General features: G+C 38.3%; 1 protein-coding gene across 4 annotated transcripts in view; it reads left to right on the forward strand.

Moving 5' to 3' along the window:
- USP28 (ubiquitin specific peptidase 28) overlaps window positions 1-19,986 on the forward strand; it is a 229,213-nt gene that overhangs the window by 126,309 nt on the left and 82,918 nt on the right. For all 4 annotated transcript variants that reach the window (XM_053690114.1, XM_053690115.1, XM_053690116.1 and 1 more), the window contains exon 17: window positions 10,896-11,035. In XM_053690114.1, the coding sequence (XP_053546089.1) occupies window positions 10,896-11,035 (140 nt within the window). The remainder of the gene's footprint in view (window positions 1-10,895; window positions 11,036-19,986) is intronic.

The raw sequence follows: 19,986 nt of genomic DNA on the forward strand, positions 1-19,986 counted from the left end.
ATGTAAACTGGCACTTTATTTACTGCATGACATAGCAAGGTGCTCCTGTAGATTTGCACACAGTAATATGGATATTTACACATATATAGTCCTTTATAATGAATGGCTGCTGCACTCCTTATATTAGCATTCCTGTACACTGTGTATGCAGCACTATAGTAAACCAGGGAAACTGATAACTGTATAACTGTTAACTGTATAACTGCAATATAACTTATAATGTGTAACTGACAGTTCTTACTCTTCCTGACTGGCTGATGCTGTATCCTCTGCAGTGATCTGTAGCTGACATTACATTTATTAGTATCAACAATTGTCAGAGCTCAGGTCCAATCCTTGTACTTTATAACTGCATCACAAACTGTCACAAGATGGCTTCTCTGAACTGTACTGATTCTAAGCATAGCCCACTTGATGACATCATCTTTGTATGGAAGCCTCAATGTGCCCTTTGACCAAACCAGGAAGCAAGCACAACACTACACATTCCTACCAGGAGGGGCAAAGTTTCCCAAACCTTAAAATGCCTATAAATACACCCCTCACCACACCCACAATTCAGTTTTACAAACTTTGCCTCCCATGGAGGTGGTGAAGTAAGTTTTTGCTAGATTTCTACGTTGATATGCGCTTCGCAGCAGGCTAAAGCCCGGTTTTCCTTTCAGAGTGAAGTGAATGTCAGAGGGATGTGAAGAGAGTATTGCCTATTTGAATACCATGGTCTTCCTCTAGGGGATCTATTTCATAGGTTCTCTGTTATCGGTCATAGAGATTTCTTCTCCTACTTCCCTTTTCAGATCGACGATATACTCTTATATACCATTACCTCTACTGATTCTCGTTTCAGTACTGGTTTGGCTATCTACTTTATGTAGATGAGTGTCTTTGGGTAAGTCTTATCTTTTTTATTTATGACACTCTCAGCTATGGTTTGGCACTTTTATATGTAAAGTTCTAAATATATGTTTTATACTTATATTTGCCATGATTCAGGTCAATCAGTTTATTTTCCTTCTTTCAGACTGTCAGTTTCATTTTTTTGGGAAAATGCATATGAATTTAAATATTTTTCTTACCTAAATTTTCAATTGACTTTTTTCCTTTAAATTGTAGGCTGTTAGGCTTGCGTGTGCAAAAAATGCTAGAATTTATTGCGTCGTTTTTGGCGCGAGACTTTTTTGGTGCGAGATTGACGCCGGAAGTTTTCAAGTAGTTGCGTCATTTTTGGCTCTCGTGTTTGTTGCAGACGTTTTTGGCGCCAAAAAATATGTGGGCGTCATTCTTGGCGCCAGATTTTTAACATTATTTAAGTCTCATTTTTTAGTTGCTTCTGGTTTCTAGAGGCCTGTTCTGTTTGCATTTTTTCCCATTCCTGAAACTGTCATTTAAGGAATTAAATGACAGTTTCAGGAAAGCCTGATGAAACAGCTTGTTGCTGAGAAACGCGTTGCCTTGTTTTTATCTTTTTAATAAAGTAATTTTTATTTGGAACACTTGCTACCATCTTCTTTACCATATCCCCTCTGTTAGAGAGGTAATATATTTTACTGGGTCTTATTTGACCATTGGTGTATCCTGGGTCCACTCTGAACTTGGAAGTATCCGAAACCTTCGCCTGTGTCCAGTTAGCCTTGATTAAGTCTGGTGGGTGACCACATTGATCCCATCCTGCCCCTATAGCATCAAAGGAGATGCTACAACTATTGTGAGTACCATTCATATCGCTTGCATTGGTTTACTTGTGCTAAGGCAATACTAGGCCATATAGGCACCTGTGTCTCTTTTTTGTCATTCTTATACAGACATCAACACCAGCAATACTGGCAGTTGGTCTTCTGGGTGACTGTTATAGATCCCCAGACTGTCTCCATAGCACTGACTGAGGTGCTTTCACAAATGTGAGTTTACTCCTTTACATATTAAGTTGTTTGGACCAAACAATATTGGACCATGTGGCGCATCTGTCTTCTCTTATCTTGGATACTTGCTTGGGCTAAATCCAGCTCCTGTCTAATTTCTGCGGTCCATTTCCCAGGTATAGACAATTGGGAAGCGGATTATCTCTGTCAATCAAGCTTTACATCCGGGAGAATGGTCTCTTTACCCAGATGTGTTTTTTCAGGGGCCTATTCAGGTCCGGGGATCCTCAGGCGGAAGCAGTGTATGCATTGACACTTCCTTGGAGTTATCAATCTGCCTATATTTTTTCGCCTCTGGTTCTTTTTAGAGTGATTTTCAAAATCATCAGGGAGCAATCTTTTGTGTTGCTGGTGGTTCCAGCATGGCCGCACAGGTTTTGGTATATGGTTCTTGTTCGGATGTCCATTTGCCAATCTTGGTCACTTCCATTAAGGCCAGACCTTATATCTTAACATTCGTTTTTTCCATCAGGAACTCAAATTATTAATTTGATGGTATGGAAATTTAACGCTTAGTACATAGTCATAGAAGTTTCTTTGACTCAGTGATTAATACTATGTTGCAGGCTCGTAAATCTGTGTCTAGTAAGATTTATTATCGAGTTTGGAAGATTTACATTTCATGATGCTCTTCTCATAAATTCTCTTGGCATTCTTTTAGAATTCCTAGGATTTTATAGTTTCTTCAGGATGGTTTGGATAAGGGTTTTTTGTCTGCAAGTTCCTTGGAAGGACAAATCTCTGCTTTTTCTGTGCTGTTTTCACAGAAAAATTTGCCAATCTTTCTTTTACTCATTGTTTTGTTCAGGCTTTGGTTCGTATCAAGCCTGTCATTAAGCCAATTTCTCCTCCTTGGAGTCTTAATTTGGTTCTGAGGGCTTTACAGGCTTTTCCGTTTGAGCATATGCTTTCTTTGGACATTAAAATTACTTTCATGGAAAGTATTGTTCCTTTTAGACATCTCTTCAGCTAGAACAGTTTTTGAATTATCTGCTCTTTCTTGTGAGTCTCCTTTTTCTGATTTTCCATCAAGATAAGGTGGTTTTGCTGTCTTCATTTCAATTTTTACCTAAAGTTGTAAATTCTAACAACATTAGTAGAGGAATTATTGTCCCTTCCTTGTGTCCTAATCTTAAGAATTCTTTGGAAAGATTCTTACATTCTTTGGATGTGGTAAGAGTTTTGAAATATTATGTTGAAGCTACTCAGATTTCAGAAAGACTTCTAGTCTATTTGTTATCTTTTCTGGTTTTAGGAAAGGTCAGAAGGCTTCTGCCCTTTGGCATCTTGGTTAAAGCTTTTGATTCATCATGCTTATTTGGAGTCGGGTTAATCCCCGCCTCAGAGGATTATGGCTCATTCTACTAGGTCAGTTTCTACTTCCTGGGCTTTTAAGAATTAAGCTTCTGTTGATCAGATTTGCAAAGCAACGACTTGGTCTTCTTTGCATACTTTTACTAAATTCTACTATTTTGATGTTTTCTCTTCAGAAGCAGTTTTTGGTAGAATAGTACTTCAGGAAGCTGTTTCAGTGTGATTCTTCTGCTTATAATTTCATTTTTTTTCATTATAAAAATTGAAACTTTTGATTTGGGTTGTGGATTATTTTTTCAGCGGAATTGGCTGTCTTTATTTTATCCCTCCCTTTCTAGTGACTCTTGCGTGGAAGTTCCACATCTTGGGTATCTGCTATCCCATACGTCACTAGCTCATGGACTCTTGCTAATTACATGAAAGAAAACATAATTTATGTAAGAACTTACCTGATAAATTCATTTCTTTCATATTAGCAAGAGTCCATGAGGCCCACCCTTTTTGTGGTGGTTATGATTTTTTTGTATAAAGCACAAGTATTCCAATTCCTTATTTTTGATGCTTTCGCTCCTTTATCACCCCACTTCTTGGCTATTCGTTAAACTGAATTGCGGGTGTGGTGAGGGGTGTATTTATAGGCATTTTAAGGTTTGGGAAACTTTGCCCCTCCTGGTAGGAATGTATATCCCATACGTCACTAGCTCATGGACTCTTGCTAATATGAAAGAAATGAATGTATCAGGTAAGTTCTTACATAAATTATGTTTTCCACTTTGGCCAGGAGAACCACTATTCCCATAGAGGATGGCTGCTCTTTTAAGGATCCAATGGACAAGAAGTTGGAGGCCTTGCTAAAGAAGATGTATGTTCACCAGGGTTTCCAATGGCAGCCTGCGGTGTGTATTGCCACTGTCACCAGTGCTGCAGCTTACTGGTTTGATGCGTTGTCTGATTCTATTGAGACAGATACTCCTCTAGAGGAGATCCAGGAAAGGATTAAGGCTCTTAAAAGGACATGAAATCCCCCCCCCCCCCCCCCCAAAAAAAATAAATAAATAATGATTTAGATAGAGAATACATTTTTAAACAACTTTCAATTTTACTTCTATTATTTAATTTGCTTCCTTCTCTTGTTATTCTTTGCTGAAAGGTTTATATAGGTAAGCTCAGGAGAAGCAAAGGTGCTGGCTGCTGATTGGTGGCTGCATATATATACTGATTGTCATTGGCTCACCCATGTGTTCAGTTAGAAAGCAGTAGTGCATTGCTGCTCCTTCAACAAATGATACCAAAAGAATTAAATAAATTAGATAATAGAAGTAAATCAGAAAGTTGTTTAAAGTTGTATTCTTTATCTGAATCATGAAAGAAAATGTTTGGGTTTTATGTCCCTTTAAGTTAGCCGCTTCCTTACAAGTCAATAAGTTGGGAACAAAAATATCTGGTTTTGCTGTCCTAGCCCGCAGAGCTTTTTGGTTGAAATTTTGGTCTGCAGATGTTTTATCTAAGTCCAAGCTTTTGGCGATTCCCTACAAGGGTAAGACCTTGTTTGGACCTGGCTTGGTTGAAATAATTTCAGATATTACAGGTGGAAAGTGATTTTTTCTTCCTCAGGATAAGTGAAATAAGCAGAAAAGACGTCAGAGTAATTTTCGTTCCTTTCGAAACTTTAGAGGTAAACCTTCCCCTCCCTCTTCCAAGAAAGAGCAGTCCAAGCCTTCTTAGAAGCCCAATCAGTCTTGGAACAAGGGGAAGCAATCTAAGAAACCCACCGCTGATTCCAAGTCAGCATGAAGGGTCTGCCCCCGATCCGGGAGCGGATTCAGTATGGGGCAGACTTTCTCAATTCGCTCAATCCTGTGTACGGGATGTCCCGGATCCCTGAGCGGTGAACATTGTATCCCAGAGGTACAAGTTAGAATTCAAGACTTTTCCTCCCAGGGGCAGGTTCCTTCTTTCAAGATTATCTGTAGACCAGATAAAGAGAGGGGTTCCGCCCTGGGAGTGATAGTTCCAGTTCCAATGCAGGAACAGGGTCTGGGATTTTACTCCAATCTGTTCGTAAAGACAAAGAGAGGGCGCCTCATAGCGTAATACTGGAGTAATGTTCCAAAGTCATGAATAGACTCATCTATAAAATAAATGAATCCATGATTTTACATAACATGGAATTGAATTGGTGCATCTATTTGTATATATAGTGTTTAAAAATAAATGAATCCATGATTTTGCATAACATGGAATTGAATTAATGTGTCTATTTATATAGTGTTCAGAAGTGTTAAAAGGTAATTGTGTACATTGATCCAAAATTGTATGTAGCAGAATAGTATATGTTTTTAATCTTTCTAAATTCGTCACCAAAAAAAAAAAAAAAAAAAAATTCTCGGTGTCAAAAATAGTAGACACTAAAGTTTCCTTGATAACATGTAATCTTACTATTATTAAGATTTCTAGGTGCAAACTGATAAAAACAAGAGTGAAAGAAGAATGTGAAGAGAGAAAGAAAATGGAATGTTCCTAATATATATTCCAAATTTAAGATGTGTATGTATGAAACGAATAAATGTTTGATAAAAATATGACATACCATAACAACATATTCCCTGTATCACCATTGTGTGTGTATATATATATATATATATATATATATATATATATATATATATATATATATATATATATATATATATATATATATATATATATAAAAAATGAAAATGTGAGTTTAATTGGAAGTGTGACTCTCTGATATGTATCGTATATGTAATGTATGGGATCTCGAAAGTGTAGCTTTCAATAGATTAGCGCTATATTTTCTGTTCTATTAGCAGAACACTAGGTACATTGGATTTTCCATATAACAACAACAGATATATGATTATCAATGTGTTTACATCTTGCACAGTTATTATAATTTGAAGCTAGATCCCAGTAAAGAGACTCTTGGTCTGCTGTTTAAATATATTCTTATTTTTATATATACTTTTTTTCTTTTCTTTATCTGATGGCTATAATCTGTCTACAAGAAAAATATTTTTAGGGTATTAAATGATGGACAGGTATGTTTGTTGCTAATCTCCAATTGGAGATACTATTACAATGCTTTTTATTTATATATATATATATATATATATATATATATATATGTGTGTGTGTGTTAGGTTAACTCGTGAAGTTACAACACGCTAAACACATATGCTAAAAGTATTGGATAGGTATGTTAATATGCGCTGTTTGTACAATAAAATTGAAGATAGCATTTTAACAATTTCCATATATTGAAATGTATGTTAACATCTTAAGGTACGACACGCTCAGTTTAAATGTGCGGATCATATGAAATATAATTATTTGACAGTATTGCTGTTCTGCTTATCAGTAGCGAGTTAAGGATTTTATTTGTATCAGCTGTGATCACATTTCGGCTTACAGGTTTGAATTGTTTGCTGGCCATTTCATTGGATATAACATAAGTGACAACTTCTGTTTTTATCAAGCACAATGTGTATATGTTACTAATTGTAACCTTTTTTATTCGCTTTTTATTGTCTGAAGAAACAACCAGTTCTGTGTTTGAGAAACGCGTCACATAAATAAAGCGTTCTACTTTTTTGTTCAAAAAGATTGGAAGTTGCCTTAGTCCTTTATTTCAGTTATTACTGACAAAGAAAGTTAACTGACATTCTCACAGCCGTGCAGCAGCTGAACCAAGAGGCGGCCATTAAGAGGAAAACCGGTTCCAGTGTACTAGCCACTGGTCCTAGTACAGTGCCACTTATTCTGGTAAAAGCAATTCTTAACACCTTACCTTTACCTGCAAAGCAGTATTACGCTATGAGGCACCCTCTCTTTGTCTTTATTTCTTCTATAAGGTACGACAAGTCCACAGATTCATCCTTTACTATATTATCCTCCTGCTAACAGGAAGTGGCAAAGAGCACTACAGCAGAGCTGTCTATATAGCTCCTCCCTTAGCTCCACCCCCAGTCATTCTCTTTGCCTACTCAAAGTACTAGGAAGGGTAAAGTGAAAGAGGTGATAAAATTTTAGTTTTTCATTTCTTCAAGCAAGAGTTTTTTGTTTTAAATGGTACCGGTGTGTACTATTTACTCTCAGGCAGTAGATGGATGAAGACTTCTGCCTGGAGGAGGATGATCTTAGCATTTGTAACTAAGATCCAGTGCTGTTTCCATGTTTAATGTAAAGTTTTAGTCTGAAGTTTATATTTGTAACACTCAGTATGTGGATTTTTGTTGTCTTTTTTTCTTCGTTCCTACGGATGGAAGGTGAATCTGGGAAAGAGTTCTCTGATTCCAGCTGCAAGGGTAGTGTTCTTGGGGACCATAATAGATTTCTTATCGATGAAGATATTTCTGACAGAGGTCAGAAAATCCAACATTTTCGACTCTTGTTTTGCCCTTCAGTGGCCCAATGTATGGAGGTCATTGGTCTGATGGTAGCTTCCATTTACATCATCGCGTTCACTAGGTTCCATTTCAGAGCTCTGCAGTTATGCATTCTAAGACAAAGGAACTGAGACTATGTGGATATGTCTCAATGAATAGATCTGGATCAGGTGACAATAGACTCTCTTCTGTGGTGATTGTCCTGGAACACCTCTCCCAGGGGACTTGCTTCCGCAGACCCTCCTGGGTGATTGTGACCACGTATGCCAGCCTGCTGGGCTGGGGAGCAGTCTGGGGCTTGTTGAAAGCTCGGGGTCTATGGACTCGGGAGGAGTCAGATCTCCCCATAAACGTCCTAGAGTTGAGATCGATCTTCAATGCTCTATTGGCCTGGCCTCGGTTAACTTTAGCCCGGTTTATCAGGTTCCAGTCGGACAACATAACATTGGTGGCTTACATTAACCACCAGGGAGGAATTCGGAGTACCTTGGCCATGTCATAGGTGGCTCAGATTATTCAGTGGGTGGAGGCCCACAACTGCTGTCTATCTGCGATCCACATTCCAGGAGTGGACAATTGGGAAGCATATTTTCTTAGAAGACAGACTTTCACTCCGGGGAGTGGGAACTCCATCCGGTGGCGTTTTCCAGCTTGACCCTCAAATGATGGCAGCCGGAGCTGGATCTCATGGCATCTCGGCAGAATGCCAAGGTACGGTTTAAAGTCAAGGGATCCAAAGGCAGTCCTGATAGATGCTCTGGGGGTCCTTTGGAACTTCAGTCTAGCATACCTGTTTCCTCCGTTGGCTCTCTTCCCACAAGTCATTGCTTGGCTCAAGCAGGGGAGGGCATGTGTGATTCTCATAGAACCGACGTGGCCTCGTAGGATCTGGTATGCGGCTCTAGTGTAAATGTCATCTCGTCCACCTTGGAGACTTACTCTAAGGAAGGACCTTCTACTTCAGGGTCCCTTCCTTCATCCAAATTTCGTTTCTCTGAAGCTGACTGCTTGGAGATTGAACGCTTAATTTGATCTAAGCGTGGGTTTTCGGAGTTGGTCATTGAGACCTTGATCCAGGCTCGCAAGCCGGTGACAAGAAGTATTTACCATAAGATATGGCGTAAATATCTGTATTGGTGTGAATCCAGAGGTTTCTCTTGGAGTAGAGTCAGGATTCCTAGGATTTTGTCTTTTCTCCAGAAAGCTCTGGAGAAGGGTTTGTCAGCAAGTACTCTGAATGGTCAGATCTCTGCATTGTCTATTTTGTTGCATAACCGTCTGGCGGACATGCCAGACGTGCAATTTTTTTGTCAGGCCATGGAATCTTAACCTTGTTCTTAAAGTTTTACAACAGGCTCCGTTTGAGCCTATGCATTCTTTAGATATTAAGTGGTTATCTTGGAAGGTTTTGTTTATTGATGCTGTTTCTTCTGCTCAGAGAGTATAGGAACTCTCGGTGCTACAGTGCAATTCCCCTTATCTTACCTTTCATTCTGATAAGGTGGTTCTTCGTACTAAGTTAAGTTTCCTTCCTAAGGTTGTTTTGGACAGGAATATTAATCAGGAAATCGTTGTTCCTTCTCTGTGTCCTAATCCTTCTTCTCATAAGGAGCATTTGCTTCACAACCTAGATGTTGTGCGGGCTTTGAAATTCTACTTGAAGGAGACTAAGGCTTTTCGCCAGTCTTCTGCCTCGTTTGTTTGTTTCTCTGGGAAACGCAAGGGTCAGAAAGCTACGGCTACTTCTTTCGTTTTGTCTGAAGAGTATGATTCGTTTGGCCTATGAGAGTGCTTAACAGCAACCTCCTGAGAGAATCGCAGCTCATTCCATGAGGGCTGTTTCCTCTTCATGGGTCTGCAAGAATGAAGGTTCTGTGGAACAGATTTGCAAGGCTGCAACTTGGTCTTCTCTGCATACTTTTTCTAAATTTTATAAATTTGATACTTTTGCCTCGACTGAGGCTTCTTATGGGAGAAAGGTTCTTCAAGCGGTGGTGCCTTCTGTTTAGGTTCCCTGTCTTGTTCCTCCCTTATCATCTGTGTCCTCTAGCTTGGGTATTGATTCCCAACAGTAATTGATGATCTGTGGACTCACCGTGTCTTAAGAAAGAAAACAAAATTTATGTTTACCTGATAAATTTCTTTCTTTCTTGACACAGTCCATGGCCCTCCCTGTTTTTTCAAGACCGTTTTTTTGTTTTTCTTATCCTCAGGCACCTCTGCACCTTGTGTTATTTTCTTTCTCTCCTTTTCCTTCGGTCGAATGACTGGGGTTGTAGGAAGGGACGTGATACTTAACAGCTTTGCTGTGGTGCTCTTTGTCTCCTCCTGCTGGCCAGGAATGATATTCCCAACAGTAATTGATGATGAGTCAGCACTGATTGGCTAAAATGCAAGTCTGTCAAAAGAACTGAGATAAGGGGGCAGTATGCAGAGGCTTAGATACAGGGTAATCACATGTAAAAAAAAGTATATTTATATAACTGAGATAAGGGGCAGTCTGCAGAGGCTTAGATACAAGGTAATCACAGAGGTTAAAAGTATATTAATATAACTGAGATAAGGGGCAGTCTGCAGATGGTTAGATAAAAGTTCATCACAGAGGTAAAAAGTATATTAATATAACTGAGATAAGGAGCAGTCTGCAGAGTCTTAGACACAAGGTAATCACAGAGGTAAAAAGTGTATTAATATAACTGAGATAAGGAGCAGTCTACAGAGGCTTAGATATAAGGTAATCAGAGGTAAAAAGTTTATTAATATAACAGTGTGGGTTATGCAAAACTGGGGAATGGGTAATAAAGAAATTATCTATCTTTTTAAACAATACAAAGTCTGTAGTAGACTGTCCTTTTAAGTTGCTAGGGACTTGATCTTGCCCTGCTCACCAGCATCTGTGTGAAGTGTATTTACTAAACAAAGCAGAGTTCACAATTAATCGTTGCTCCTACAGGTCAGAGGTTGGCACATATGCTGCAGTGATATCAAAGAGCACCTGAGCAATTTGCACTTTTTTTGTATTTTAGCTTCTGTTACTTAGACACACAAATCTGCATATAAAAAAATCACTGACCCTAAAAGTCTTAAAGGTTAAAAAAAAAAAAAAAAATAAGAAAGTTGCTGGATATTTACAGACATAGATTTATAGGGACCGATTACTATTGTAGCTACACCTGAATTTCCTCTGATTACAAAACTTCCTCACCAGTTTGTTTTAGACCTGACTTTGTTACTTTATCTTCCAACACTGCAGCATCCCCTCAGAAGTGTGGCGATTGCAGCAGGTCCTTATCGTCTGAGCATGCTATGATGACCAAAGAGCAGACCGCTCTAGCTATTAATAAAACCGCTGTATCTTATGAGCAGAACGGCGTGGAGGCTGCACTAAAAGAGGTAAAAAAAATCATTATTAACCAGGGGGATTTGACTACACATAGTGTATAGATATTTATCTCCTAGTGATAAGTGTAGTGTGTGGGTCTAAGCACTGCTAGGACCAATTCACATTATATTATAAAGTATACTTTGGTTTAGTTAAAAATAGCACTAAAACTCTTTTCTGTATCAGTGCAGCAAAATGGTTAAAAGGAAGTGTACATTTAAAAACTCTGCATTTATATAGAAACATAACGGCTTTAGAAATTATGATGCAGCTAAACATTTAACTTACTCTAATTCGCTTTTCAGAAATGTAAATTTTCTATTGACCCTGAAGGGTAACATTCGTTCTGGTTGCAGTTTTGAACTTTTGGAGGAAAATGGTTTCAAACTTGAATTTGGCGCTGATGTTTTCTGCATGAAAACTAAAACTTCGTAGTTAGTGGTTTTTAGGTGTTTAACCTTTTCTGCATAGTGTTTAAAGGGACATTAAACACTGTGTAGAAATTAGACTAAACCTATATTATACAGAGCAGCTTAATTAATAGGGATGTGCATTAGTCTATTTCGGTAGCAATCCAATGCCTAATATGGCAGCCGCCTACAGCATTCAGTTCTTTTCGGTGACGGATTTCTTTTTGTGAGAGTGCAACACGCTAAGATTTGTACAAATCCAGATCTAAGTGTTACATTTTCATAAGAAGAATTCCGTCACCCAAAAGAGCCAAATGCTGCAATCAGCCGCCATATTCTGCTTTTTGTTTGCTACCAAAATAGACTAATGTACATCCCTATTAGTTAGTACGTGCCAGTTATTTGTATTTATTTACCTATCAAATGGATAATCCAGCAGTTTTAACTACCGCCTGAGTCATCACTATATTGTAGCGTAGGTTGCTTTCTAATGACACGGTGAGTCCACGGATCATCACCAATTACTGTTGGGAATATCACTCCTGGCCAACAGGAGGAGGCAAAGAGCACCACAGCAAAGCTGTTAAGTATCACTTCCCTTCCCACAAACCCCAGTCATTCTCTTTGCCTGCGGTGCAAGGAGGAGGTGAAGTTTTCGGTGTCTGATAAGAACTTCTTTCAATCAAGATTTTATTATTTTAAAGCAGAGTAGGTTTGCTCTCATCTTTCTTTGGGTCTAGCTGTATCCCATGTCAGTCTCTTCAGTAGGGCAGTGGTGGCTTTTAAGCAATTGGGAACTTGGGGGGTACAATCCCCTATGCACTTTCTCAGATTTGCAAGGCTGCAACTTGGTCCTCTTTACATACTTTTTCTAAATTCTATAAATGTTATACTTTTGCCTCGGCTGAGGCTTCTTTTGGGAGAAAGGTTCTTCAAGCAGTGGTGCCTTCTGTTTAGGTTGCCTGTCTTGTTCCTCCCTCCTCATCTGTGTCCTCTAGCTTGGGTATTGATTCCCAACAGTAATTGATGATGATCCGTGGACCGTATCATTAGAAAGAAAACAAAATTTATGCTTACCTGATAAATTTATTTCTTATTTGACATGGTGAGTCCATGGCCCGCCCTGTTTTTCAAACAGTTTTTTGGTATATAAACCTCAGGCACCTCTGCACCTTGTGTTATTTCCTTTCTCTCCTTTCCCTTGGTCGAATGACTGGGTTTTGTGGGAAGGGAAGTGATACTTAACAGCTCTGCTGTGGTGCTCTTTGTCTCCTCCTGCTAGCCAGGAGTGATATTCCCAACAGTAATTGATGATGCGTGGACTCACCGTGTCAATAAAGGAAATACATTTATCAGGTAAGCATAAATTTAGTTTCTTTCATGTAATTGGCAAGACTCCATGAGCTAGTGACGTATGGGATATACAATCCTACCAGGAGGGGCAAAGTTTCCCAAACCTCAAAATTCCTATAAATACACCCCTCACCACACCCACAATTCAGTTTTACAAACTTTTCTTCCCTATGGAGTTGGTGAAGTAAGTTTGTGCTTGATTTTCTTCTGTGATATGCGCTTCTCAGCATTTTGAAGCCCGGTTCCTCTCAGAGTACAGTGAATGTCAGAGGGATGTGAAGGGAGTATCACCTATTGAATTCTATGGTTTTCCTCGCGGGAAATCTTTTCATAGGTTCTCTGTTATCGGTCGTAGAGATTCATCTCCTACCTCCCTTTTCAGATCAACGGTATACTCTCATATTCCATTACCTCTATTGATAACTTTTTCAGTACTGGTTTGGCTATCTGCTATATGTGGATGGGTGTCTTTCGGTAAGTATGTTTTTATTTCTTAAAGATACTCTCAGCTATGGTTTGGCACTTTATGTATTAATATAAAGTTTTAAATACATGTATTGTTCTTAAATTTGCCATGATTAAAACACTTAAAAAGATATAGTAACTAGCGCCTAGATGAAATACAAGCTCTCTATAAAGAGTCCTTAACAGATTCTAAATAAATGACAGTGATGAAGTATAGGAGCGCCAAAGGCTAAAGTATTAGACAGGTTAAAAAGAGATGGCAGTGACAAATATGGACAAAATGTATGTACCAATTAAACGAATTGTATAAACCAATAGACCAATATGACGAATAAACTTGATCAATGATTCAAATGAATATAAAACTAGGTGAATTTATTATAATAAGATTACAATTTATTATAAAACTAATGATATGAGAATAAATAAGAACAAAGATGTTTTGAGAAAGGCCCTTGTAAAGGGCTGAAACGCGTAGACGTTATTCCGTAAGGGATTTGTGAGACTATTCTTCCAGGATCGTCTGTTTGGGTGAGTTAAACACTAATAGAACCCCCTCATAAAGATGATGAATTTTCAAATGACCGAAAACATACTGAATTATCCCCCTCTGATGAGGATCTATCTGATTTAGAAGATCCTACCTTGGATATTGACAATGACAAATCTACTTATCTCTTTAAGATGGAGTATATTTGTTCCTTGTTGAAAGAAGTGTTAATTACTTTGGATATTGAGGAAACTAGTCCTCTTGATATTAAACCTAGTAAACGTTTATATTCTGTTTAATTTTCCATTCAAAGGAATGGAATAGGCCTGGTTCATATTCTCAGGCCTGCAATTTCTATAGCTGATGTTGCAGCTGCATCAACCTTCTGGTTGGAAAGCTTAGCACAACAGGAAACAGATTCTGATTTTTCTAGCATTGTTTGCTTGCTTCAACATGCTAGTCCAGTGAAGGCTCAGGCTTTTCTGAAGTGTGTTTCAGATCTAGAGCTTTCAGGGGTAATTATACCAGTTCCATTTCAGGAACAGGGTCTGGGGTTTTATTCAAATCTATTCATTGTCCCAAAGAAAGAAAATTAATTCAGGCCAGTTCTGGATCTGAAAATTTTGAACCGTTTTGTAATAGTCCCAACTTTCAGCAAGGTCATTATATGTCCACAATAGACTTACAGGATGCATATCTTCACATTCCACTTCATCCAGATCACTATCGGTTTCTGAGATTCTCTTTTCTAGACAAGCATTACCAATTGTTTGCTCTTCTATTTGGCCTAGCGACAGCTCCAAGAATTTTTTCAAAGGTTCTCGGTGCCCTACTCTCTGTAATCGGAGAACAGGGTAGTGCAGTGTTTCCTTATTTGGACGATATCTTGGTACTAGCTCAGTCTTTACATTCTGCAGAATCTCACACAAATCAACTAGTGTTGTTTCTTCAAAGACATGGTTTACCAAAAAGTTCCTTGATTCCTCAGACAAGGGTCACCTTTTTAGGTTTCCAGATAGATTCAGTGTCAATGACTCTGTCTCTAACAGACAAGAGACGAAAAAAATTGGTTTCAGCTTGTCGGAACTTTCAGTCTAAGTCATTCCCTTTAGTGGCTATGTGTCAGGATTCCATTCCAGCTTTTCCTTTTCACCTAAGCTTACCTGCCTTGCTTTTACCACTCCCCTATTTAAGGCATCACAGCACCTTGAACAGGTGCTTAGTTATTGTTGATTTGCAGCTAGAAGCTATGCCAAAATTCTACCTGACTCCTTACTGAGGATTAAGAAAGGATTACAATTTATACCAAAGAACTAAAGATTTATTTGAAGTCTCTCTTTATTCACTGCAGCTTGCTTGAAGTGCTGCAGCGCTTGTTTGGATTTCCTTATTCATTTTACCTGAATATGATTACCAGCGTCAGCGCAATCTCTCAACTGAAATTCAAAAGCTACAATCTGGGACATTTCACTGTTTCAATCTGTATCAGGTATTGAGGTTTACTTGGGACATACTAAACATCTACTTGTTACCTTATATAACGGATAACCCACTGTTAATTAACGGAACTTATCCACTCCCTCCAACTATCACCGTGACACTTCCAGAGCTTCAACCGGAGCCACAAGCCGTCTTTGATTTAACAACTCATTTGCTCATCGCAACTGTAGCAAGCTATCTCTTGATACACAGACCGCATAGCTCCGGTAACTACTCCATGCAGCGTCTCTGACGTCACTCCTCAGTAGATGAAAACTGACACTCGGATTTCATTTCGCTGTAGCGCTTAAGCTATAACAAACCTCCTTACTTGTAAGTGCTCTGTCTCTAGCAATATTTAAAGGGAATGTAACAAATTCTCTCTGTGCATTCAGTTGCTAGGATAAAAGCAATTAGAAATACAAATAACAGGTTCTCATACATAATAGAAACCTGCTTATGCAAAGTCTGATACTTTCATCTTACCTTAAGAACTTTTCTTTAAAGGACTGTTTCATCTTATAATTTACAGACTTCTCATTTAATTAAAGTCACTTATGTCACTCTGAGCTCATCACTTATATAAGCACAGAGACTAAAGTGATACAGTCACTCATTTTTGGATAATTAGATCTGCAGTTGAGATCCATAATTTCCTTTAACGGTGTCAACTGCTGACACTCTACGCAGATTCTCACACTATGTGCATGGAAGTTTTAGGTCTCATGACTGCAGCATTGGACGCGATTCCCTTTGCTCGTTTTCATATGAGACCTCTCCAGCTTTGTATGCTGAATCAATAGTCCAGGGATTATACAAAGATATCACAATTAACATCCTTAAATCCCAATGTTCGACTCTCTGACTTGGTGGTTAGACCACCATCGTAAAGTTCAAAGGGCCTCCTTTGTTCGTCCAACCTGGACTGTAATCACAACAGATGCAAGTCTTTCAGGTTGGGGAGCTGTCTGGGGATCTCTGACAACACAAGGGGTTTGGAAATCTCAAGAGGCGAGGTTACCAATCAATATTTTAGAACTCAGTGCTATTTTCAGGGCTCTTCAGGTTTGGCCTCTATTGAAGAGAGAACCATTCATTTGTTTTCAGACAGACAATGTCACAACTGTGGCATATGTCAATCATCAGGGTGGGACTCGCAGTCCCCTAGCTATGAAAGAAGTATCTCGGATACTTGCTTGGGCGAAATCCAGTTCTTGTCTAATTTCTGCGGTACATATCCCAGGTGTAGACAATTGGGAGGCGGATTATCTCAGCCGTCAGACTTTACATCCGGGGGAGTGGTCACTCCATCCAGATGTGTTTTTTCAGATGTGGGGTCTTCCAGAAATAGATTTGAGGGCTTCCCATCTGAAAAAGAAACTTCCCATGTACCTTTCCAGGTCCAGGGATCCTCAGGCGGAGTCGGTGGATGCGTTAGCAGTTCCTTGGTTTTACCAACCTTATATCTTCCCGCCTCTCCAAGATCATCATGGAACATTTGTTTGTGTTTCTGATAGCACCAGCATGGCCTCACAGGTTCTGGTATGCGGACCTTGTCTGGATGTCCAGTTGTCAACCTTGGCCACTTCCTTTCAGACCAGATCTTCTTTCTCAAGGACCATTTTTCCATCAGGATCTCAAATCATTAAATTTGAAGGTATGGAAATTGAACACTTAGTCATAAAGGTTTCTCTGACTCAGTGATTGATACTATGTTACAGGCTCGTAAATCTGTTTCTAGGAAGATTTATTATCGAGTTTGGAAGACTTATATTTCATGGTGTTCTTTTCATAAATTCTCCTTGCATTCTTTTAGAATTCCTAGAATTTTACAGTTTCTTCGGGATGGTTTGGATAAAGTTTTGTCTGCAAGTTCCTTGAAGGGACAAATCCTCTGCTCTTTCTGTTTTATTTCACAGAAAGATTGCTTAACTTCCTGATATTCACTGTTTTGTTCAGGCTTTGGTCCATATGAAGCCTGTCATTAAATCAATCTCTCCTCCTTGGAGTCTTAATTTGGTATTGAGAGCTTTACAGGCTCCTCCTTTTGAGCCTATGCATTCTTTGGATATTAAACTACTTTCTTGGAAAGTGTTCCTTTTGGCTATCTCTCTTCTGCTAGAAGAGTTTCTGAATTATCTGCTCTTTCTTGTGAGTCACCTTTTCTGATTTTTCATCAAGATAAGGCAGTTTTGTGGACTTCATTTAAATTTTTGCCTAAAGTTGTTAATACTAACAACATTAATAGGGAAATTGTTGTCCCTTCTTTGTGTCCTAATCCAAAGAATTCTTTGGAGAGCTCCGTACATTCTCTGGATGTTGTAAGAGCTTTGAAATATTATGTTGAAGCTACTAAAGATTTCAGGAAGACTTCTAGTCTATTTGTTGTCTTTTCTGGTCCTAGGAAAGGTCAGAAAGCTTCTGCCATTTCCTTGGCATCTTGGTTAAAGCTTTTAATTCATAAGGCTTATGGGGAGTCGGGTCAGGCCCCACCTCAGAGAATCACAGCTCATTCTACTAGATCAGTCTCCACTTCGTGGACTTTTAAGAATGAAGCTTCAGTTGATCAGATTTGCAAAGCAGCGACTTGGTCTTCTTTGCATACATTTACTAAATTCTACTGTTTTGATGTATTTGCCTCTTTGGAAGCAGTTTTTGGTAGAAAAGTTCTTCAGGCAGCTGTTTCAGTTTGATTCTTCTGCTTATGTTTTAATTTTTCTTTTTTTTTCTTTTCAATTATAAGAAAAACTTATTCTTTTGGTTGTGGATTGAATTTTTCAGCGGAAAATGGCTGTTTTTATTTTATCCCTCCCTCTCTAGTGACTCTTCTGTGGAGTTCCACATCTTGGGTATTACTATCCCATACATCACTAGCTCATGGACTCTTGCCAATTACATGAAAGAAAACATAATTTATGTAAGAACTTACCTGATAAATTCATTTCTTTCATTTTGGCAAGAGTCCATGAGACCCACCCTTTTTATGGTGGTTATGTTTTTTTGTATAAAGCACAATTATATTTCCAATTAATTTTTTGATGCTTTTTACTCCTTTTTTTCTATCACCCCACTACTTGGCTATTCATTAAACTGAATTGTTTTAGAGGGATATGAAGAAAGTATCGACTATTGATTTTATGGTTTTCCTTGCGGGAAATCTGTTCAAGGGTTCTCTGTTATCGGTCGTAGGGATTAATCTACCTCGCTTTTCAGATCAAAGATATATTCTTATATACCGTTACCTCTGCTGATAGCTTTCAGTATTGGTTTGGCTATCTGTTATATGTGGATGGGTGTCTTTCGGCAAGTATTTATCATTATTTAAGACACTCTCAGCTATGGTTTGGCGCTTTATGTATTAAAATAAAGTTTTAAATATATGTATTTAACTTATATTTGCCAAGAGTCAGGTCTGTGTTTTTCCCTTTGCAGTCCAGCAGTTTCGTTGCATGTTGTAGGAAGTTTGTCTTACCTGGGGTATAGTCTTTTTTTTCAATTTGACTTGTTTTGCAGGCAAATTAGACTCGTAAGGGCGCAAAATTCTGTTATTTATTGTGTCATTCTTAGTGCAAGAAATTTTGTGGGCGCGAATGTGCGTCTGTCATGACGCAAGTTCGTAATTTCCTGCGTCTTAGTTGACGCTAGGTTGTTTGGCACGAAATTGTGTTTATGATGCGAGTTGCATCATTTCCAGATGTTTGATGGCGCCAAAAGATTTCTCAACTTCCTTTTGCGTTGTATGTCCTACTTGGCGCCAAAAAATTTAGTTTTATTTTACCTCACTTCCTATATGCTCATTGCCTTCTTTATGCTCAGAGGGCTATGCTATTTGCTTTTTTTTTACCAATTTTAGCATTTGCATTTTTTTCCATTTATGAAACTGTTATATGTGGAAATAAGATATTTCTGTTTAATGTTGTTTTTTCTTTTTTACATTTTACATGATGTCTCAATCTGATCCTGTCTCAGAAGCTACTGTAGGAACCATGCTGCCTGAACACAGTTCTACCAAAGCTAAGTGTATCTGTTGTAAGCTAGTGGAGATTATATCTCCAACTGTAGTATGTAACAGTTGTCATAAGCTTTTGCATGCAGAAAAGATTTCTATTAGTGCTAGTACAGTATCTGTTGTTCCTTCAACATCTAAAGTACATGATATTCCTGTTGATATGAAAAATTATATTGCTGTGGCGATACAAAAAGGCTATGGCTGCTATACCGCCTTCAAATAAATGTAAAAGGTCTTTTAAAACTTCTCATAATACTGATGAAATTTGTAATGACCGGCAACATACTTATATATCCTCCTCTGATAAGGAACTCTCTTATCCTACTTCAGACATTGACACTGATTAATCATCTTATTTTTTTAAGATCGAGTATATTCGTTCTTTGTTAAAAGAAGTGTTAATAACTTTGGATATTGAGGAGTCTGCTCCTCTTGATAATAAATCCAGTAAACATTTAAATTCTGTCTATAAACCTCCCGTGACTACTCCTGAGGTTTTTCCTGATGCTGATAGTACTTAATGATCCTTTAGATAGGAAGATTGAATCTTATCTAAAGAAAGCTTATTTGCATTCTGGCTATATGCTCAGACGTGCCATTTCTATGGCTTATGTTGCGGCTGCATCAACTTTTTGGTTGGATAGCTTAGCACAACGAGAAAAAGACACTGATTTGCATAGCATTGTTAGTTTGCTTCAACATGCTAATCATTTTATCTGTGATGCTATTTTTGATATCATAAAGATTAATGTTAAA

This window comes from Bombina bombina, chromosome 8 (genome assembly GCF_027579735.1).
Source record: "Bombina bombina isolate aBomBom1 chromosome 8, aBomBom1.pri, whole genome shotgun sequence".
In the NCBI taxonomy this organism is placed as follows: Eukaryota; Metazoa; Chordata; class Amphibia; order Anura; family Bombinatoridae; genus Bombina; species Bombina bombina.